Source organism: Exophiala aquamarina (assembly GCF_000709125.1).
Source record: "Exophiala aquamarina CBS 119918 chromosome Unknown aczIA-supercont1.1, whole genome shotgun sequence".
Lineage (NCBI taxonomy): Eukaryota > Fungi > Ascomycota > Eurotiomycetes > Chaetothyriales > Herpotrichiellaceae > Exophiala > Exophiala aquamarina.
The window spans coordinates 3,962,318-3,984,351 of record NW_013550587.1 but is presented as its reverse complement, the minus strand read 5'-3'; the positions used below and the strand labels follow the sequence as shown (position 1 = coordinate 3,984,351).

The following is a 22,034-nucleotide window of genomic DNA, read 5'->3' as shown; positions in this document are numbered from 1 at the left end:
GACAGCAACGTCTCGCTTTCTACTCTCCAGTCTTCACCCTGTACTCGACTTTCACCAGAAGGGGGCCCCTCTTTTCCGTCACGCCGAAATTTAGCATCACTAGCTCCTCTTCTTTTTCTATGATATCAAACTTATAGTTCATTAATAGTGTGGTCAGAATCTTCCAGATTGATAGAAGTGCAATATTTCGACCTATACACTGCCGATGACCAATGCCAAAATGGAGGAGGAGACTCGCATTCCCGGGGTCGTAACGTGAGGAGTCTGGAAAGAAGCGACCAGGCTCAAAATCGTTGTGATCTGAGCCCCAGATGTCAGCATTGTGATGAAGAACATGATTGACGATGGTACAATTTGTCTACAAGAATATAAAGTTAGCTTGGGATCCCTCACAAGGGGACCAGGAGAGTTTAACTCACCCCTTTCGGAATCAATTCGGCACCAATTTGCAAGCCGGCAGCGGCATTCACACAGCGAGGAATAAGATGGGCGCTGATAGGACTGATTCTAAAGCTCTCACGCAGACATGCCATCGTGTATGGAAGCTTCGCTTCCAAGCCACTGAACTCATGGACACTACCACTGTCTAGAGAGATGAGGTTATCGTTCATTTCCTTGACCACAGTAGCCATCACTCCAGGATTGCTAAGTAGATGATAGAACAGAAGTGTCAAACTGCTCCCTGTAGTATGTGAGCCAGCGACACTATAGTCATCAGCAAATGCGGTTGCAATGATGGTCCCTTCCTGGGGCGGCGGGTGATAACGTACAGAAACCCGAAAGCTTCAGAGTTTATTTCTGAAACAGAGAGAGTGGCCCCAGTCTCGGGATCCTTCGCGTCAATCAGCGATGTGAGAAGTGTCCTGGCCGGCCCATCTTTCTTGTGGTTGGCAATTGCGTGACGGACGCAGTCTGATGCAGTCTGAGCCAACTTCTTACGACTCTGCTGCAAGGATCGAACCCATGGAATCCAGCTGGTACAGATTTTAATCTGGGGCAAGAGGTTTGCTACTGAACCATAAACATTGCCAAGAAGGAAATGGTCGTTCAGTGGCGGCAACTCTGTTGGGTCATGCCTTGATTGAGTACTGAACTCAGTATCAAAAGCTAGTTGGCCTGTCACATCGTATCCATAAAATGCGAAAGCACTTTTAAGGTCAAGCGGCAGCCCTGTCTCAGCAGCTTGGCGAACTCTTTCTACCAGGTTGGTGATGTGAATATCGAAGGTTGCTTCCATTTGCTTCAGTGAAGCAACTGAAAACCCGTGAGCAAGCTGTCGCCGACGCAGGGAATGATGCTTCATTTTATCATTAGTATAATATTTGTAGAAAACCGATCATTGTGGCTAGGGCATTACATTTTCGTTCCTTGTCCCAAATAAGTTCGGCTCAAAGGCAGTAAAAGCATCATAGAATTGAGCCTTTGGCATTAAACGGCCTCCGGACTTGTAGATGGGACCAATTGCCTCTTTGTTGCTAAACGAGACATCATTTGGACCAATACGGACGACTGGGCCATATTTCTCATGCATTTCTAGCATACGGTGGTGGAATCCACGAGACCAGTACTGGTAAACTTTCCAAAAATTGGTGAGCTTAGCCCAGAAAGGGCCGGGGTATTTCGAAAGCGGGTGGAGATAGCTATAATAGACAACATAACAAACACAGAGCATGATGAGAGCCATTCCAGCAGCCGGCAGGGGCAGCCCGAGGAGTATTCTGGGGTTCATGGTTGATGTTCGCGACCTTTCGCGGAGATAGCTCCAAAGGAAAGAATTGGCATGAGCTGGGAATGTGGTTTTGGGAAGCAAGTGTATCAAATTTCCACCAAGAGTCGGTCAATAAGTAGCTGCTGGGGTGTGCCTGCCCCATCAAGCCATTAGCCCTTTTGACATCCTATAAATCGAGCAACTGTTGGGGATTAGGATGAGTTGTACACATCCTGAAGCACTATGAGAACTCCACCTCCGACGTGAGTTGTGGGGGAGGCTGTGGGTGAAGTGTACGCCGAAAGAAAGTCCCGCCAGAACCCTATTGTCTCTTCATCTTGGTGGACGACACGCAGTTGGTAATGACAACAGTTCCCCATGAAATGAGTTGTTCTCCTTTCAGTCTCCAAAACCACATCCGATGCCGTTCGGCCATCGGGATCTAGCGATGCAAGCCACAAAAGGAACTTGGAAGCCGGGTTCCGTTCAGAGTTCTATGCTGTCAGGCCTTGTTCGGCGCCACTTGCGGGACTATGAGCTTTGCCTAACGAATCATCGGTGTTACGAAGGTTTTCGCCATTTTCATCTACTCGGAGTTGATATGATGATGCTTTAGTGTCTCAATGTAAACCATCAATATCAGGCGAATGGTAATGGAGCTCAACACCATTTAGAGGAAGAGCATCTCCACGCTTCAAGAATCATCCGCTGCTAAATCTCTACTTCAAACCCCATTGTGGATTTCCTGAGCTTCTTTACCAACTTTGAAGCCTTTAGGAGTTCTCTGCGACACTGAGAGAAGCTCATCATGGATGAATTACTTACCCTCGGACGGGCGATCCCCATGGTCATCGGCAAAACCTCTGAAATCTATGGAGAGCTGCTCTCGAAGAACAACAAAGAGAACATTTTGGCCACTGCTCATGATAGGGAAACGCACTCATACGGTTCTCACCCGCGCCAACAGCTTGATCTATATGAACCCTCGCTTTCAGCTGGTCCGGGACCCAGGCCTCTCATCATATTCCTCTACGGCGGCGGCTTCATTAATGGAGAGAAAGTTTTGTCTCGTATTCCGGGAGGCTTAGTATACACAAACCTAGCTTATTACTTCGTCGAGAAGCACGGGTTTGAAACCATCATTCCCGATTACAGGCTGAACGGCAACGGAGGACAATTTCCATCTGGTGGTGAAGACATTGCAGGTGTGTTGGAATGGGTTGGTAAGAGATATGCTGGAAAGCAGAAGAAGCAGATATATCTGTTTGGAAATTCGGCTGGTGGCGTACACACTGCAACGTGGCTATTAGAGGGATCGTTTCGATCAACACGCGAGCCTTTGGTAACGATAAACGGCAATGTGGAGTTAGCGGGTATCATCATCATGGGCGCTCTAATGGATTTCGTTGGAGCCCCCCCCCCACTCGCTTCAGTGCTTCAGGACCACTATGGGAAGAACTATGAAGAAAAGTCGCCTCTTATGTTACTGAAGAAGGTTGGGAGTGCAAAAGATCTAGCTGAAAAATGGCCGCGACTTCTCATCCTCAATTCGGAGCTAGACCCTCCCGATATCATCCAGTCGACCACGGATTTCCTATCAGGGTTGAGAACTCACGACCTGGCTGTTGACCACTTCGTCATCCAAGGTCACAATCACATCAGCCCCCCGTTGGCTCTAGGGACAGGTATTGCGCGTGAAGAGGAATGGGGAGAAACGCTTGTTGCTTGGTGTAAAGAGTGTAGATAATTCCCAGCCCTGCGATCAATAATATGCTTTCCTATTCTGAGCCAGATAGGAGCAAGACTACTTCATTCCGAAGCGTATGAAATCACATCCATAAGATGAAGACTTGAAGGCTACAACTTAAGCCAGAACTAGAGAGCATTTCCGATATTTATAACGCTTAAATGGGCTTTGATAGGAACTGACACGTATCGGCTGGTGTCTTTAAATCCAAGGGCTAAGACGTTCGACCCATTCTTCGGGACCCATTGATGGCAAGAATTACGTATCTTATTGAGCTCTACGTTTTGATCTCGTCGCAGCAAAGTCCGAAACTAGAGTTGATTGGCGTAAAGCGCCGGCAGGTTCGGCTCAACCAAGTTAAGACCGGATCCTGCCTAGTCCTGCTGAAATGCATGCCGATGCCTACCTAGGTACTTTAAATAATGACCACTCTACAAATATATCACATATAATCACACAACATCAGCCTCAGTGAGGTAAAAGATCAAGCACGAGACGTGCGCTATCTTAAGTACAAGAACAGTTGAACGCCGTGTTGATTTCAGTCTTCGAACTAAAGGGAGCAAACACATTTGATCTGGAAGGCAAGAATGTCCGGGCTCCTCGTCGTTATCGGTGCAACAGGGGGTCAAGGGAAGTCTGTTGTGGAAGAGGCCCTTAAAAGAGGCACTTTTCAGAAAATTCGAGGAACGACACGGAATGCCTCGAGTCCGAACGCTCAACAGCTCATCTCGCTCGGGGTTGAGATGTGCGAGGCTGACATGAACGATGAGCAGTCCCTCGTGAGAGCATTCCAAGGGGCGACTAATGTCTTTGCTATGACAGACTTCTACGAATCATTTCGAAAAACGGACCCTTGGAGAGCAATGAATCTCGAGTATCAGCATGGTATCAATCTTGCAAACGCTGCAGCCCAAACACCCACACTTCGACACTACGTCTGGAGCACACTCCCGTCCGCGCAAAGGATTACAAAGAAGAAGATATTCGTCGCTCATTTCGAGGCAAAAGCCCGGGTGGACGACTACATGAAATCGACTCACCCAGAGCTTTGCAAGAAAACGACCTTTTTGTGGCTGGGATTTTTCAACATTAACTTTCTGAGACCGACATTTGCACCCGTGTACAGTAAGGTCTTGAACAAGTACGTGCTCCTGCTTCCCACACCCCCGACTACGCTCTTTGCAATGTTGAGCGACCACACTATCAATATTGGCAAATATGTTGCAGGTATCTTCGACCGTCCCTCACATAGTCTACCTGGCAAGTACGTCATTGGGGCGGTGGAGACCCTACCGATAGCAGACTTTACCAAAAAATGGGGCGCCGCTGTGGGCAAAGAGATCTCCTTCGCACAGGTGACCCCGGAACATTACAGCAGCCTTTTCCCTGGTTACGGTGCGGAAATGCACACCATGTTACAATTCTGGTCCGAATATGGCGAACAAGCCTGGTCGGGAGAAGACCTCGTCACGGCAGAGACTCTGGGCATCAAGGATGAGCTTGTAAGACTGGAACAAGCGCTCCAAGCGATGGATTGGGACTGGATCGTATAGAAAAGCTTCACCTTTCAAGAGGTATATCCAGTCACAAAATTTCATACATCATTCGGAGGTTGTAAAGCCTCACGCCGCACACCAGAGCTCATGCCAAGATCTTTCATTATAGTCCTCCTGTGCTTTCTACGTAGTTTCTGACTGGAGAACAACGTTCGGAAACCAAAAGCCAATAAGCTGTTTTAAAAAATAGAGACGAATTTGTCTCCCCAAATAAACTCGACTCCCAGGTCTCTTGAAGACACTGGATCACCGAAAAGCCGCCGTGCCCGTTGCACTCTCCGTTTTCTACCTGTAATTAGTCTAGCGAAATCAATGGCTCTCAATGACCTCCGAGACGTCAAAGATTAGTAATGAATACAAACATTTCCATTGCAAATCGAGGGGCTACTCGTGGCAAAGAATCCCGGCACAGGTTCAAGGAGAAGAATTGAAGTTGGCCAGGCTTAGTGATTGATCTTGCTACGGTGTGCCTCGCTTACAAGAGGCTGAGCCTTGCGGGAACGCCTGGGGAGACAATGCATCTCACGGGTGTTCGTACCGTACAGTATTCGGCCAAATGCCGAAGTAGGATAATCTCACCAGTCGTACATACAAAGGTACTTGCAATTGCATGCTTGTCATCGATATTGGCTTACATTCACAATCCCACACCTTTTCACACCGTCGGCGCCTGTCTTGTATAGAATTCATGACTGTATTTATTCCACTATGACAATCACATGTTTAGCAGATATTGTGAGATAGATACATCATCTCCCGAGGCGTGCGCGGCCTCAATGCCAAATTGACCAACAGGTATATAGAATTGAGACAGACGGTCAATATTGCCCTCCATGGTTGAATTCAAGCCTTTTCCACTCTTAAGAACGCCGGTCTCACGCCGTCCCACGGAGTTTTTCTACTCAAGTCCAGGATGATTTTTCTGAAGTATTGAGATACGCCCCAGACCTGCATATTTCCCAAGATTTCTGCCGTAAGCTCCAACACCTGCCTCTGAGCCATTGTGATCGTTAGATCATTGATGCCGAAGATGCACACTGTCCGGTGGCCCCCGTCTCGAACCCAAGCCTGGATGGAATTCATCCGGGGATCATTTTGATCCATCGCGAGATGATCAAGCCGAACTGCATCATCCGCCCGAGCACGTGGAAAGACCACTTCAGAAGTTTGATTTGACGGTAACAGGACACACATACAACATAGGACAACACCAGCATGAAACACATTAAAAGACTCAAGTGGTGCATTTCCTGGCCAGTGTCTCACAAGGGCAAGGATTTGTGCAGCATGGAATGCAACGTGGCGGACCCTTCGAGCATCATGCTTTGCCCATTGCCGCAGTCGCTCCTGGGCTGTGTCTCTGGCTGGTGACTGGCGTATCATGACATACACTAAATCCAGCAAATCTCCTGCACCGTACAAGTGCGCAAGGTGGACCATCTGAGCTCTGCGTACTGCCTGCAAAATCTGGTCTACAGTGCATTTAGCGGACGCCGTGAGTGATACAATAGATTCCTGGAACATGTTAATCCCTTTCAAAAGAGACCTAGCATCGTTCACCCAGTGAGAGTTGTCGATGAGATCACAAATGGGCGACCGCCGGATTTCCTTAACGGTCCAAAGCATGCGGATCAAAGTTAGCATGATCGGTAACCGCTGGTTATCTTCATCGAGTCTGGAAAGTGGATCAGCCGTACCGTCGAAGAAGTGTCTGATGGTTGATCGAAACGCGCTGTATTTAGGGCCGGGACCCCATGGGTGTAAAGCCGCCCAAGAGTAAGCTGTCTCTGCTTCCCAGTGAGGAGGTGAACTTGGGAGGTCGAGAATCATGTCCCCAACAGTGACGTATGGTCGGATGTTGTGTAAGTATGAAACAGACGAGTCATATTCGTAAACCGCCCATGATAGACGCCTTCGCCTCTCTTGGCCTATCCAAACTTTCCAACGCTCCTCAGCACTTTTACATTCGGATAGCAGATGTTGAGCTGGCTCGTAGTTAAAAAGCCCAGTGGATTTGGCAGTATTAACTAGTGCACTACGCCAACACTCGGCAGTCTCGAGGAGACGCTTACTGCCGCTGCAATATCCATGCGTTCCTTGAAGGAGTTGGGCTGTAATGTAGTACTCTTCTTGGGTAGAGCCAGGGTTCCACTCGGCCTGAGTAGAGATTTAGATCTGGGTTGATTTGATCAGACTCTGATATAGGAGACGAACCTGAAGAACAAGAACTCTTCGGCAGAGCTCTGACAATGCATTAGAGAATTCCTTGGCGCCCGTGAAGGAGGTGTAGCAAGCGCCGATGGACACTATCAAAAGCGTCACTATCGGGTCCGTGAGTGGATCAAACGTCGGACGGTGGACTATTGGCAGAAACTTCACTAGCATTAGCTAGAGCAAACAGCACACATGTCAATCACAGCACACCTTATTGAAATGAGAAAAGAACAGGTCCATACAATGATTCAAACGGTCACAGCTGGGGAAATTTGTCCAGGACACCTTTGGCCAAGCACCACAGTTGAGGGGACCCTGGACACTTTCTAGGATTTTCATCCGCATAGAGGGTGTAATTTGCACAGACGCACAATGAGTTGCTGCAGGTGGGGTTTCATCAACCCTACCAAAATCCGGCAGCACTGAGCGTTGCGAATGAAAGGGAGTGCAATCGCCAGACCAAAGGTCTTCTGAAGATGTAGTATCCTTGCCTGGGGCTGGGGTTGTAGCCAATTTTCCAAGTCCAAGGCCACCAGGAACGTCTTCTGTTGTTCGGAATGGCTGCATCTCAGTATTCTGGAGTGGTTGGGAAGAAGCAAGAGCAGGTGCATTACTAAAACTTGGTAGCGTTGGGAAAACGGCATCTGGAAGGTCGTCAAAAATCCAGCCAAAGGGAGGTTGTGTATTGAAAGTCTCAGCAATAGGATTGAGACTGAATAAATCGATATGCGGCATCGACAAGGAAAAGTCCGGACTCTGGTATCCCAAGTCGAATGGGCTCAGATCTATTGCCGTTGTAGTATATCCTGGGAGTCTACCCTCAATTACATCGTGATTGTTTAATGGCGACGGAGATAGTCCAATCCTATCTTCACGTTGGAAATGAGTGATACTGCTGTCCAAGCTCCCTGCTATGGCTGGGAGCACAGTTTGATCGGCTATCCTCGCGGGCTCAGGCGGCTCTGCAACGTGGCCTGGGCCTTTTTTGGTGGCAGAATGCCCGTAGAAGCACTTTAATGATCGTTTTTGACAGGATGAGCAGTGTGGCAACTCGCCCTGACACTTAACTTTGGACCTGAGCGAGTCAGTGAGCAATGGTGGAGACGAAGACTGTAGTCGTCTTGGAGTCCCTACTTGGAACATGGAACACAGGCTTTCCTTCGAGATCTCGGTGGAGGCCGATGAATATCATGGATCTGCCAGTGTCTTGTCAAAGTGTCCCTTGTTGATAGTCAGATCTGGGAAGTTAAGCGATAAATTGGGCTTGCACGTACTTGCGATCGAAATTTTTCCCACACGCATTGCATCTAAATCTAATCTAGTATAAGCGACAGAGGTGCGTTGACTGAATTGAACAAGACGAAACTATTCTTACCCTTTGTATGGAGACGTCGTCTCTACCACAGAAGAGGATCCCCGGACCGGTGGTGGATCCATGGTGAGCTGCTTGCTGAGCGCAGGCATCTAGCGGTGTAGCTCGAGACTGCTCCCCGACTCAAAGCTCGGCGACACTGGTGGAGGGCTTTGGAGTCGCGGGAAGGTGCTGCAGCGTACAAATGGCCATCTCAAGGCACTCCATGCACTTGCTTTTGCGACCCTCTAGTAGAACCTATCTAGACCACAGTAATTTCAAGCTTTGAATAGCTACAAAATTTCCGTGTGCCTGCTAGATTGCAAAATTCGTGCAAATTTAGCAATCCAAACCGCACCTAGACGTGGATGCTCGGATTTTACAGCTTGGAAAAGATCACAATGGTCAGCTGGATCAATTTGCGTCGGAGTTCGTTGCGGACTATGTTTCTCCGAAAAAGCGGGGGCGGCAAGGCTGAATCTTCTAGTCTAGTGCTCGGTTGATTACATGAAGCACACTGTTCATCGAACAGAGGAAAGTCGAAGAGAGCTGTTTGCTCTTCGGTAGCTCCGAGTGTCACTTGGTAAGCGTCAGCAGCCCGCTGCGGTGCTCTTATTTGAAATCTCCTCAATCACTGGTAAATTCACGTCCTTGCAACGTCAGCCTCGCCAGCCTGATTGAAGTGAGCAGGAGATAAAAGGACAAGATGTGCAACGAAAACAATCGAAAGAGCAGACTCCAAGTCCTTCATGAGAATCGCCGTTGCACATTTCAACACGTTCAATCTAGATAGTCATCTGAAGAACTTCGTCAATCTCAGCATTCAGGATGTCAGACTCGAAACCAACTCTTCTGGTTGTTCTGACCTCGGTCAATACCCAGCCCAAAAATGGATGGCCGACGGGCTGGTTTCTGGTAAGTTACTTGTTGAAGCCGAGGCGGCACTAGAGCAATGCTAATAAGACTTGAGCCCGAACTCGCTCATCCATATACAGTTTTGGCGGACAAAGTAAATATGGTCATTGCATCCCCTAATGGTGGGGAGGCACCATTGGACCCCAAATCAGTCGAGATGTCCGCTGAGGATGCGGAATCCCAGGCCTTCCTCAAGACGCATGAGAGCCTCTGGCTGAACACGGAGAAGCTTTGTGACTGTGCGAAGAGAGTGAATGACTTCGACGGGATCTACTTTGTGGGCGGTCATGGGCGTAAGTACATTTTCGACAACTCCACTATCTGGGTTGCTAAAACATTTCCAAATAGCAATGTGGGATTTGTTTGAAGACTCAGCTTCTCTGGAAATTATCCAGAAGTTGGCTGAAAAGAACAAAATTGTTGCCGCGGTGTGCCACGGTCAAGCTGCTCTGGTCAATGCCAAACTGTCTGACGGGTCATACCTGGTGGATGGCGCCGAGGTCACTGCCTTTTCTAACGCGGAAGAGGACTCTATAGGCCTTACGGAAGGAATGCCATTTCTCTTGGAAACGGAATTGTTGAAGCGAGGAGCCAACTACATCAAGGCAGACGAGCAGTGGGGTGAAAAGGTTGCAATCGGCCGTGATGGAAAACTTATCACCGGGCAAAACCCAGCAAGTGCTAAAGGGGTTGGTAATGCTATCTTGAAGACGATAACGGAATGAGCGACTACACCAGGTTTCGCTATGACGAGGAAAGCCATGCTCCCTAGACAGGTCACATCAAGCAAGAGTTACGTCCATTTCAACACACGTGGGTTTTCACTGCACTCCTTGCAAATGGCCGTCTTTCAAAGAGAAAAATGAATAAGCCGAACTTATTCTCAAATAACATCCTTGAACTCTTTACCTCGGCTGGTATGCGTAGGTTGTTTCCCAAGCTAGCAGGGTACGTATGTGCATGAATAGGAGAATGTGTAAGTTATCTGCCGGTTTTCACTCATGTCATACCAGCAATCCAGCTTTGGGATCACACTCGTCTCATGACTCACTTATACGGAAGATATATTATAGTTTTGCCTTTAGCTCCATCTCTGCCACCTAATGGTAAGTGGTATCAATCTGTGATGATTCATAGCTAGTAGAAGAGATTCTTGTAGTATACTTGATGATTAATTTATGTCCGCTTTAGCCCTCTTTGTTCTGTTGTACACAATCCACTACAGCCTGCATCCGGTCATTTCCGTTCAGGAATTTCCCCCCATTCGTACGGTGGAAGCGCAAAATCAACTCCACCTTCGCCGGGAATAAGTTTGTATGCCTTCGTCGCACTGACGACCCAGATGAGGAAGTCTCGCAAGCGGATAGCCCACGCACTCTGCGGGAACACAATTTGCGGGTATCCGGGTGGAAGGTCCTCCATCTTTGCATACAGCGTGCGGAACACCTGCTCATATTTCTCCAGCGCATGTGGTACATCGTCGTTGTTCTTGATCTTCGATAATTCTCCTGCGAGAGTGTAGGCACTCGAGATAGCGAGAGTTGTACCAACTCCAAAAGTTGCAAACGCCGCATCACCCATCACAACGCCGCGCTGATTCGTCCACTTTGGAAGTTTCACCTGGGCGGCGCGGGTGAAGTAGAAGTCTTCTGCGGAATTCATCCCTTCCAACACCCGCTTTGCCTGCCAGCCAAGATCTTTGAAATACTCCCACAACTTCTTTTTCGTAGCTTCTGGCCCCTCCTTCATGGCTTCTTCGATTGCTGGATCGCGTTGAGAATGGGATGGTGTCGTGACGCATAGGTATACACCCATGGTGGAGGTGTTCTTATGAGGGCGTATCATTATACAGAGACCTCGTGCGGGATTGTAGATCTGCCACAACTTTGGGTCGTCCTTCTGCTTGGGAATGCTGTAGAATGCGATGTACTGACCCAGGAAGTTGTAGCATCCTTTGAGAGATTGCTCGTCGAGGATCATTGGTCTGGTAGCCGAGGTAGACCCATCCGCGGCAACTACTAAATCGAAAGTGTCCTTGGATCCGCTCGCAAAGGTAATGTTGACGTCCTTTTCGGTCTGCTCGAGAGATATGATAGAGTCACCGTACATGTATCGGACATTAGTCAAACTCTGGGTGGCTTCGAGGAACAGCTGTGACAAGTCTGCCCTCAGAATTTCGTAGTCAGCCGTAAACACATCGCCGGCTTTGAAATGCGCGAAGGTCCCCTTGCCAGAACGTTTGATCATGATTGTGCCCTCTTCGGTCGTGTGGCGGGCACGAACAGCTTCTTCGAGCCCCATTTTCCTGACGATATCGACTGCTGTCCCACGAACATCAACTGATTGGCCAGTGAGCCTTGGGAAAGGTGAACGCTCAACAATGGTGGTGACTATATCAAGTCGTGTTCTGGCGAGCCAGTATGCGAGACAGGGACCAGCGATGCCGCCGCCTGAGATAAGGACCTTCATGGTGTGCGCAAACAATGCTGGTTTTACGATACGAGAGGTCCATGCTTGAAGGTGCTAGTAGTCTATCAACTTTATATAGAATGTAAAACAGGAAACCTTCAAGCATTGCAGACAGCATGAGTCATGACAGCTAATCTTAAACGTAGATTCTTCGGGCAATTGATAGCTCGGGAATCCGAGATACAGAAATGCCACCAATCGGACCGCTTCCGTGTCGGAATGCTCGTCGGGGTGGTGTTCGTATTCGTGCCGGATGAGGCGTCCGATAATGTGGTTTACGTAGATCAGCTTCTGACGAGTGCAGTCATGGTACATTCTTTGCACGGCCTCTGTTTGCATGAAGGTCAGAGTCTAGATGTGCCGCGCATCGTCAGGGCCATAGTCCATATGCACATTTAGTACTAGTCGTCACGTGGTTGGGTTAGGTCCATGGCATCCAGTGGCACCGCTATCGACACCACTGGTTCGAACGCTACATAACCAACGAGACAGACAGGCGTCATTGGAGAACTTTAATGCGGCTCTAACTAACGGCTCGCCATGAACAATTACCTGATTCATCTCGGAGGTCTACTTCACCCAGGCGTATGATCAGAAATGATGAGTCCAACAACGCCCACCTTCGCCTGCATCCGCTGTGCTGAGCGGAAAGTCAAATGTGACAGACACACCCCCTGCAATTCATGCATTCGGCACGATGTAGAGTGTGTTTACCGTCCACCAAAGAAATCAGGGCGAAAAAAGCGGACCACTGGCACAGACGAGCAGATACTCGAGCGACTGAGTTATTACGAAACATTGCTGCTTGAGAATGGTATACAAGTGTCAACCTCGCGCGATAATCCTCGCTCGGCCGGATCTGACGTGACGTATTCAACGGTAGTAGTGAGGTCCCTGACCATTGAGATTCTCCTAAGGAAGAACATTCGGGCTGATAGAAGCCTGGTCACAGGGGGCGTATCGTCCACAGCAGACGTTATCAAGTGCTGGGGCAGACCACGGCCTGGAGGCCGTCCAGCAATTGCTGACGCCGGCGTCAAATGAGTCCGAGTCACAATCAACAGTCTTTCAACCTCAGCTGATATATGGAGAACGAGGTACAAAGCTTGTTGACAAGTAAGTTATCTTCTTTCGGCTTGATTTGACGACTACGCTAAATCAAATAACGAAAGCAACCTATGGTCGAGAGTGGCAGAAGAGGTGCGCCAATCCACCAAAAATTGGTGTGAAATTAGTTCAGGAAAATGCTGATATCATAGCTAGATCCAGGATACCGAAGAAGGACTAGAGGGAGATTCGACAAACGATCAAAGCGACGATGAGGTGCCGTCCAACGACGACTTTTGTTATGTTCTAGGCTTGGAAGGAACCCCGAAGCATGGCCCTGCACATCCACCCACTAAGCTCATATATTCCCTTTGGCAAATATTTCTTGAAAATGTCAACCCCTTGTCGAAGCTGGTCCACGTACCCACCCTCGAACCAGCAATGGAGAAGGCAATCGCCAATATCCAGTATGTTCCGCGAGGCTTTGAAGCACTTATGTTTGCCATGTACAGTACGGCCGTGTTAACGCTGACGGAGGACGACTGCAAAGCTATGCTGGGAGAAGGCCGCACGGCATTACTTGCACGCCACGTGGCCGGCACCAAGGCGGCCCTATGCCGCGCAAAGTTCATGAGCAGCACCAGCATTGTTGTGCTGCAAGCGCTCGTGCTTCACATCCTTTCGATCCGGGACCTCTACGAACCTCGCGCCGTCTGGAGCCTCACAGGTGTTGCCATGCGTATCGCTGAAGGCATGGGTATGCGAGTGGACGGGACCTTCTTGGGCCTCTCCCCGTTTGAGACGGAAATTCGCCGACGCATCTGGTGGCAGCTCAACATGCATGACTTTCGCGCTGCAGAGCTCACGGGGCAAGCCAAGTTTCGATACTTCGGGCTTGATGAAACTACACCAAAGCAGCCAGCCAATGTCGAAGACAAAGACCTGTACCCGTCCATGCGGCAAGCCCCTCCCAACTCGACCAAGGTGACGGATATGATCTGGTGCATGTTTAGATCCGAGCTGGCTACTTTCGCCAACACCCAAATGACGAAACTGCAGAAAGCAGGTAAACCTGGGTTCACCTCGGAGGACTACACCGCCATCGACAACCTGAAAACAAAGGACGACTTCATCAATGAGCTTGAAGACCTCATCGAGACCAAGTATCTCCGATTCTGTGATCCATCCCAGCCGCTACAGCTGATGAGCCTCGTCGGAGGGCGGAGTTCCATGAACCTGATCCGTTTCATCGCACACCACCCACGCCGATGGGCGAAACTAAAGGAAGTCCCCGACTCCGAGCGGCAATTCGTCTGGGACATTGTGATTTCATTGCTGGAACAATACAATATGATGCAGTCGAGCCCCCAGCTTCGACGTTTCTCGTGGAACGTCCCGTATTTTATCCAGTGGCAGGCCGTGATCCACGTCCTCGATTCACTTCGCGCGAACCCAATGCACAAGGACGCAGGGAAGGCATGGCAAATCATCGACACCATTTACCAGAACAATCTAGAGATGCTGTTGAGGACCGACAGGCCGATCTTCGTGGCCGTCGGCAATCTCTGTCTGAAGGCCTTCAATATGCGGATCGGTGTCGGCGGTCCACCAAGGGGACAGAGCAGCTGCAGCAACCAGCTTCCCGTCACGCCAGAGTACATCACCAAGCTTCGAGGCCAACGGGACGCGGCCAGGACGAGGCGAGAAGCAGCCATCGCAGCCCGAACCGGGCGCGAGAGACAGGTGATTCTCGACAGCGTCCAAAGATTGAGCACCACAGACGCAGAGGATCCACCACATCTACGTCCAATATACCAGAATCCCACACCGGCCGTAGCGGCGCCGGCAGGAACGGGAGCACAACAGCCTTCTTCAACGGCAAATCCGAACTCTGTTCTGGCGGTCGCCGCGAATACACGCACTGGAGATGACATTTTCTGGTTGGGCGACACTCTGGGCGATGATTATCTCACTGCCGGGACCGCCGACATGATGGAGCTTGACACGGATACGATGCTGGCTCATGACTACTGGGTTGATGCTCCCAACGGTGAGGTCATTGATTGGGTTCAATGGGATGGATGGTTCGGGTCTCTCAGTCCTGCGAGAGGCGGAGCTCCTGCATGAGAGGGCCTCGGCCTGTACGATGCGAAGAAGTTAGACATGCTTTTTGGGATCGATCTATCCATCCTTGCTGGATCAGCTATTTTAGCCCAAGTCGAGCAGGTGAACGGAGGTGTTGCACTTGTTGACAGCCGCTTCACTGTGTGCGATCAGCAAGTAATTACTTGGTATGATACCATCCAGCTAGGTGCTTAGCCAAGAGCAACCACAGGGCTTGTTTAGTATAAACACCGTTATGCCACTGGAATTTTCTATCATGTTATTCGAGGTCGTACTACTACAGAGCGAGGCGCTCGTCATCCATCTCGAATGCAGGCAGACCTTACCAAGGGACCTACTTCTATCGCGTCTCCAAAAGCGTCATCTTCTCGCACGCCCGGGACCTCTCCAATGTATATGTAGGCCGGGTCGTGATGGGCTCAAAGACATCTCCGGATGTGAACTTCAAGAGTTCGATTCATCACAGTCGTTTATGCGTGGGATGAGAGGATAGGACTGGTCCCGATCAGCATTCCATTATCGCAGTGCTCGGAATGCTGCATTCAAGATATCATCACCGGCCTGGTCTATTCCTCGCTCTACCCTTTGTTCATTGCTCATTCGCACAGGAGCATTGCCGGCAGCGCCGACGCTAGGTTCTTTTCCCTTCCTTTTTCGGGTTTTTGACGAGGCGGATCCATGTATCACCATGGGATCAACCTCGGCGATGTCGTGATCCTCTTCAACAGCCCAAAATCCCATTGCTCGGCTCAGCAGTGTCCCTGCCACAGCGCCACCCCCAGCATCGCCACCAAGGACCCTTACCGCTTCATGCAAAGCCATAACCGCTTCCCTGGTACGCCCACCTATACTGAGTAATACAAGACCTCTACTGGTGTGGATGCTACCAATCAAATTTCGGTCATCGTAGCCACTGGCCGCGCTGCTTGGGGTCGGACCAATTCCAGAACCCCCAAGACTCAAGTTAGCAAATGCTGACATGCCTCGTCCAGGTTCAAATGATCCGACAGCCGGGGCTGCGCCTCCGGTAGCTGTCCGTAGACATTCGTCAAACTCTGCCAGAGCCTCTTCAAATTTCCCAAGCCGCCTCAGCGCATGTGCTAAATTAGCCCTAGTCGCCACCCAAGCAGTCATATCGCAGCCCAAATCTGAAGCCAGTTGTAGAGATTTGTGAAAGAGCTTGGCTGCGGATGGAAGGTTTGCTTGATGATACAATATCACACCGATTTCGTTGAGGACCAAAGGATCACCACCAATGCTACTATTGCTGTTTGAAATCCTGGTTCCAAGGTCATCCTCGGTTTCGGTCTTAATGGCACCACTGCTCATCTCAAAGGCAGCCAGACAATACTCCCAAGCAAGCTGCATGTTATTCAAGGCGAGATGCTGCATTCCAAGGAAGAGTTGTGGAAGGTGGCTACCTTGGAACAATCTGGCAGCCGTTGAATAGGCGGCAATGGCTTGGTCGTGTTCGCCCTCGGCAGCAAAAGTATGTGCGAAGCCAATCCATGCAGGGGCGGAATGTGGATCCATCAGGGATGCTTTTGAAAAGAAGCGTCGAGCATCTGCTATTCGAAAGGTGGATAAGTAGTAGGTGCCGATTGCAAGATAGGTGTATGACTCATGTGGAGCGTGTGTTGATAGAGTGTGGGAGAGATGGAACAGTGTATTATGAGAACCAGTCTCGTACAGGACTGCAAGATGAAGAGGGTAAAGTCGTGGACTGTGACCGAGAGAAGCAGTGGTACCGGTAGAGGCTGCGTTGGAAGAGGAATCCGAGGTCTCACGAGAGTTGAGAATGTTAGTGGTTATAGCTAGGGCTTCATGGAATCGACATTGCGTATAGAGCGTCTCTGCTCTTGTCAAGAGTAAATCTGGGTTGGAAGCAAGATTATAGTGAGTGGAGAGGGTCTCGGTAGCGTTAGCCAAGGTCGTCGGTGATGAGTACTTGGATAGACGGGTGGTGTAAAGCAACTTGGTAAAATGAGCGGCCTCCTGGGCCATTGACGGATCCTCTATGCGGATCGCATCAAAATCCAGCTCTTCCAAAAAGGCCAACTCCTCGGCAGGAGACATGAGAGAATTCTTCATGAGCTGATCAAAAGCCTCAAAGCACTGAACGTCGATACGAACAGCGTCCTTGTAGCAGTCTCTTGCACGATCGAATGCATTCCGTTTCGCAAAGCATAGGCCACGCAGATAACACATGGCAGCTTGAAACTTGAGTTCCTTCTCGGACTCACGGTCCCGCTCCCGCTCTTCACTCAGCTCAATTCTGTCCCGGGGTGGTTTGGTGCCTCTCTGGGTGACATTTCTCTGAGAACGGCCGTTGATATGAGCCAGCTTCCGGCGCGCATTATGAGACGTGTTTATGAGATGAGTTGGGTTGTCTTCGCCCAAGATGTCGAGGGCCTGATCATATCTGCCTTGTTTGATGTAACAATGGGAAGCCAGATATCGACATGACAGGCTTCGGGTAATGAGGTCCTTCCGGGAGAGAAGGGCAAGGGCGCGAGTAAAGTTGTTGTTTCCAAAATGAACCTGGGCCAGCCAGAAAGCGTCTGCATCATTGTCTGGAAGAAGGGCATGAAATCAGCGACCGAGTAGTTAAGGGCCAGGAATACTCACATACTGGTCACGGCAAGCACCTTGTCTCCAATGTAAATGGCAGCATCTTGTTGACCCTTGTTCAGGGCATCTTGTCTCCACGTTCGGAGGTACCGATCCATGATGTAACGGGGTCACTAAAACCAAAAACGAGGGATAGCCAGCATGACACGTCTCATGTAGAGCGGGAAGAGAATGGAAAGGATGAGAGCACCCAAAGAATATGGCGAGCAACTGCGAACCCGGTCGATGGGTAGGTATCCTGTTTACTTTCCTTGCACTTGTGCTGGGTGCATGCAGCATCAGTCGCGACCAAACACGTGAATATTTGCTGTCATTTGAAAGTGCGGGGCAGGCGCGACTTGTGTCATTTTAGTTTCCTCAGTGGTTGCGTGCCTGCCATTTTACCACTACGTACAAGTATATATCACTTGCGGTGGTTCAAGTGCCACAGGCACACCCCTGACATCTCCCATATCCTCCCATTTTACTCAGCCGCCGTTTATCTTCTCTGGCCGAGCCTTTACCACCATGTCCGAACGAAAAGTCCTCACCAAATACTACCCGCCGGAGTTTGATCCCTCCAAAATTGCCCGCACCCCCAAGCATCTTCGTCCTACCGGCCCAAAGACCATCCCAGTCCGCCTCATGGCCCCGTTCAGCATGAAGTGCACTTCTTGTGGCGAATACATCTACAAAGGTCGAAAGTTCAACGCCAGGAAAGAAACCACCGAGGAAAAATACCTGACCATTTCTATTTATCGCTTCTACATTCGTTGCACGAGATGCAGTTCTGAAATCACTTTCAAGACCGACCCAAAGAACATGGACTATTCCGCCGAAAGGGGCGCCAAGAGGAACTTTGAGTCCTGGCGTGATTCAACATCCGCCGAGCTCAAGGAGACTGACGAAGAGAGGCTGGACAGACTGGAAAGGGAGGAGGCCGAAGACGCCGAAAACGCTGAAAGAAACGCCATGGAAGAACTCGAGGAGAAGATGGAAGAGAGCAAGAGAGAAATGCAGGTCGCGGATGCTCTCGATGAGATCATGCAGAGAAACGCTCGCATTGAGCGTGGTGAGAAAGGTGGTAAAGAAGACGAGGCTCTCATCCAAGCCGGGGAGCAGGCGAGGCGAGAACGAGAAGCCCAAGACCGCGCCGATGACGATGCCGCTCGAGATGCCTTTCGCGCTAGCAATGTTGAAATGGTCAAAAGAGAGGAGCAAACACTTGACAACGGTGACCAGCTTTCGCGGGACAGCGACAAAATACCCGCAGCTGTATCTTCCTTTGAGAGAAGCAAAAAGGTGAAAAGACCTCTTGTTCCAGGCTTGGTTCGCAAGACGGAACAGCCCAAGGCATCTTCGCCTCTCACCACTGTCAGCAGCCTGGCTTCAACTGCACTTGGACTCGGAGACTATGATTCTGACGACGACTAATCCTTACTAAATTAGTAGACGAAGCAATAAGTCTTGGGTTTTACGACCCGCCGATCTTAGGCCCTTGCTATTGGTATCAACGATCTAGTAGCTACAAGAGGGGCGCCACTGAAGCTCCGAGTGTTCAAGGCTCGTTGTCCAGAGAGTACATACACGGGAAGCCCCAGACCACCAGACCGTAAGTTCAGAGAGACAACAGCGGTGGAACAGTCGACAGTAACCAATCAAATTATTGATATGGTCGACGACAACCAGTCTGGGGCTCCCACAAGAGCAACCCCAGCAATGCCTACTTAGTGAGACACATTCTCCTGTTTCCTGCATTTACGCTGGAGTTGCATCATTTTTGGAGATTACGGAATTGCATACCTAACTCGTTTCGGAAGACATTTTCTGCCGAAGAGAGGCCAAATCATGTCAGGCACGACTTCCGAGTGATCAGTGTCATAACACCGTCTGACTTATTCAGGGCTACATCAATTCTTGGTGCGGTCGTGCCCAGCTCTTGACATACAAACCCTCAAGCTGCCTATCTTCGACACAAATATCTGTACAGACATTACAATTATACAACTACAGGCCCAACAGATATCCTCAACGCCTTGCATCCTTTTCTCAAGCAGAGACCCTCAGCCATCGAGGGGAAATATCCCTCATCACAGACTTCAATCCGCCAAACCTTTTTGGTGGGGAAATGCTTCCAATTGCACCTCCTGCATATCCCATTCCCGCAACGGACGACAGGTCGTGATTAAAAAAGGCATCACTGACAAAGTCCTGTTTGCTTTCAAGCTTGACCAATCCATCTAAATTCTCGAGAAGATCCACAATCGCAGGCAGTCTGGTATTATCCGCCCATACGCATATCGAGGTCAGTCGTGAATATAACGCTTCCACGTCTCTCTCATCGTCAAGCCGGTACACCCTGATCATCGCCGCATGGTGCACTAGACTGCCCCCGGAATCGTGCATGTTCAGACTCGCCACCTTGCCATCGAGATTGATGCTCAAACTGAAACTGTGCACGCGTCTACGAGAGTTCCAGAAAAGGCTGGGACCCTGCTTTTGCATGGTTGGCTCGTCCGCGGCCTCAGCAAGCAACGCGAGAGCGTTATTGCAGGTCGATGCGGAGCCAGCGGAGGCATTCTGGGCAGCATTTAACGAGTTAGGCTGGATGTCGACAGTGAAGAAGGGCCAGAAGACGTCAGGGGTGGGCTGGCTGACCTTGGCGAGATCGCAGGGAAGGCCGGCGCTGGTTGAGATGATCCCCGACTGTAACTCGAGCTCGTGCGGCGTGAAAGTCTTGGTCGCGAATCCGAGTGTGATGTTCGGTCTCGGGACCGGAAGTGGCATGCTCCAAGTATCCGGCGGCGACAGCAGGGCGTCCGTCGTGATGGCACCGTTGGGCACAGGGTCCTCGTGAAACGTCCCACCGGCCTTCGTATGTAGATTCCTGTGGGGCTTGGTTGCGGCTTGAACCAAGGTCATCACCAGATCCGTCATGCATTTTTCGGAGAGGTTCGATTTCCGCGACACCTTGTTGGCAAATCGTCTTGTCTCATTCGTGGCACGGAAGACATCGCCATAGGGCATACCGAGCGCAAATGCAGCTCGACTCCAGCGCTCCTCGTCCAGCACGGCATCCTCGATGATGATATTATTCGGTTTGAGCGTATGTTGACGGTAGAAGGGGCTGTTGTAAGGGGAGGCGCTGGAGATCTGTGAGGTATTGGTGAGGAGAGTGATGGGGGTGTATTGGGTTTGGCTGGAGAACGAGGATCTGGACTCTGAGAGAGATGGTGCAGGTATGATCAGGTTGGGAATCGGTAAGGGATGCTGTGAGGGTATTTGTGTTGCCATGCTGGAGGAAAGGGATACTTGATCCTTAGCTAGCCTCGCGAGAAGTGATTGGCAGAATTTTGCTTCTGTGGATGTTTTGTCGTTGTTTAGCTGAAACAAGAAACAATGTTTTATGGCACTTCAGACAATCTCATGGGCATGTGGGTGTAGATATACATTTCCATTTGGACCATGTGCAACTACTATCTCCACAGGTCAATACTGGTATGTCAATTTGTCTACTGGGTAATTTCTTAGTTAGTATGGACGAGGAACCCGGTACTATACATGAGTGATTCTAATTTCAGCAACATTGTCGGTGTAGAAGAGATATACAAATTATTGAAATGCTGGCACTCCTTTCTGTGCTGAATTCGACAACGTTACTCGTCAGATCCGGACCTATATTTAACATCGAGGTGCAACTATTGGTGAAATCCCTGAAAACCCCACCATGTGCCTGCGTTAGCGAAGAGCTACTGTGGGAGGGAGAGTCCTCGTACCCTCTGGGCGGCTACGGGCAGGCAAGTTCTTTTACTACAGCTAAGTAAGGTGTCTGAGAGCCGCGTGGCACCGATGCTGTCGCCCGACGACGCTACATTCCATGCAATTCGTCGCCCTGTTAAGAGTCCGATGGAGACCAGCAAGTGTGCAGCCTAGACATTCACTGTGCAGAGGTGCTCAGAGGAACTTTGCATAGTGTAAATTGGATTGACTGTGCACTAGACATGACATTCTCAAAGCACCGCCTTGGTGGACCGACCTGAGATGCCACTTTTGGGGGGCTCGTCGTAGAAAGCGTCTGGGCCACCACCAGACCTCGTATAAATCTCGTGACTTCTTGCCAGCATAACATCTACGGAGTACAGTAGGTGGAAGGTGAGGTGCAAAGTATCCCATACAATCCGAGAATGAGGCAGCTGCGTGGAGGGGGAAAGAGCACCTACTGCCAGTGGTCGCCAAGATAGTATCGCTTGTTGATTGGCTAGAAACCTGTCTTTAACCGCCGGCCATGTC

At 50.0% G+C, this 22,034-nt stretch overlaps 10 protein-coding genes across 10 annotated transcripts; 5 read left to right on the top strand and 5 right to left on the bottom strand.

Annotated features, from left to right (window-relative positions):
* Positions 1-19: 19 nt before the first annotated feature.
* On the bottom strand, positions 20-1,729 carry A1O9_01408 (uncharacterized protein; the record flags this gene model as incomplete). Its single annotated transcript, XM_013410566.1, has 4 exons — positions 20-358; positions 420-705; positions 771-1,297; positions 1,358-1,729. The coding sequence occupies 4 exons, from the start codon at positions 1,727-1,729 to the stop codon at positions 20-22; spliced, it is 1,524 nt and encodes a 507-aa protein (XP_013266020.1).
* A 787-nt stretch (positions 1,730-2,516) lies between these two features.
* A1O9_01407 (uncharacterized protein) lies at positions 2,517-3,455 on the top strand (the record flags this gene model as incomplete). Its single annotated transcript, XM_013410565.1, has 1 exon — positions 2,517-3,455. One exon carries the CDS (start codon positions 2,517-2,519, stop codon positions 3,453-3,455), a length of 939 nt encoding a protein of 312 aa, XP_013266019.1.
* Positions 3,456-4,045: 590 nt separating this feature from the next.
* Positions 4,046-5,011, top strand: A1O9_01406 (uncharacterized protein; the record flags this gene model as incomplete). The annotated part of the gene is made up of 1 exon (XM_013410564.1): positions 4,046-5,011. The coding sequence occupies one exon, from the start codon at positions 4,046-4,048 to the stop codon at positions 5,009-5,011; it is 966 nt and encodes a 321-aa protein (XP_013266018.1).
* An 846-nt stretch (positions 5,012-5,857) lies between these two features.
* Positions 5,858-7,963, bottom strand: A1O9_01405 (uncharacterized protein; the record flags this gene model as incomplete). Its single annotated transcript, XM_013410563.1, has 2 exons — positions 5,858-7,171; positions 7,514-7,963. 2 exons carry the CDS (start codon positions 7,961-7,963, stop codon positions 5,858-5,860), a joined length of 1,764 nt encoding a protein of 587 aa, XP_013266017.1.
* Positions 7,964-9,594: 1,631 nt separating this feature from the next.
* On the top strand, positions 9,595-10,219 carry A1O9_01404 (uncharacterized protein; the record flags this gene model as incomplete). Its single annotated transcript, XM_013410562.1, has 2 exons — positions 9,595-9,787; positions 9,843-10,219. The coding sequence occupies 2 exons, from the start codon at positions 9,595-9,597 to the stop codon at positions 10,217-10,219; spliced, it is 570 nt and encodes a 189-aa protein (XP_013266016.1).
* A 511-nt stretch (positions 10,220-10,730) lies between these two features.
* A1O9_01403 (uncharacterized protein) lies at positions 10,731-11,963 on the bottom strand (the record flags this gene model as incomplete). The annotated part of the gene is made up of 1 exon (XM_013410561.1): positions 10,731-11,963. One exon carries the CDS (start codon positions 11,961-11,963, stop codon positions 10,731-10,733), a length of 1,233 nt encoding a protein of 410 aa, XP_013266015.1.
* Positions 11,964-13,451: 1,488 nt separating this feature from the next.
* On the top strand, positions 13,452-15,137 carry A1O9_01402 (uncharacterized protein; the record flags this gene model as incomplete). The annotated part of the gene is made up of 1 exon (XM_013410560.1): positions 13,452-15,137. One exon carries the CDS (start codon positions 13,452-13,454, stop codon positions 15,135-15,137), a length of 1,686 nt encoding a protein of 561 aa, XP_013266014.1.
* A 513-nt stretch (positions 15,138-15,650) lies between these two features.
* On the bottom strand, positions 15,651-17,863 carry A1O9_01401 (anaphase-promoting complex subunit 6; the record flags this gene model as incomplete). Its single annotated transcript, XM_013410559.1, has 2 exons — positions 15,651-17,707; positions 17,767-17,863. 2 exons carry the CDS (start codon positions 17,861-17,863, stop codon positions 15,651-15,653), a joined length of 2,154 nt encoding a protein of 717 aa, XP_013266013.1.
* A 409-nt stretch (positions 17,864-18,272) lies between these two features.
* On the top strand, positions 18,273-19,178 carry A1O9_01400 (uncharacterized protein; the record flags this gene model as incomplete). Its single annotated transcript, XM_013410558.1, has 1 exon — positions 18,273-19,178. One exon carries the CDS (start codon positions 18,273-18,275, stop codon positions 19,176-19,178), a length of 906 nt encoding a protein of 301 aa, XP_013266012.1.
* Positions 19,179-19,799: 621 nt separating this feature from the next.
* Positions 19,800-20,981, bottom strand: A1O9_01399 (uncharacterized protein; the record flags this gene model as incomplete). The annotated part of the gene is made up of 1 exon (XM_013410557.1): positions 19,800-20,981. A coding segment is annotated over one exon (1,182 nt), but the record flags the coding sequence as incomplete, so codon positions are not given.
* Positions 20,982-22,034: the final 1,053 nt, after the last annotated feature.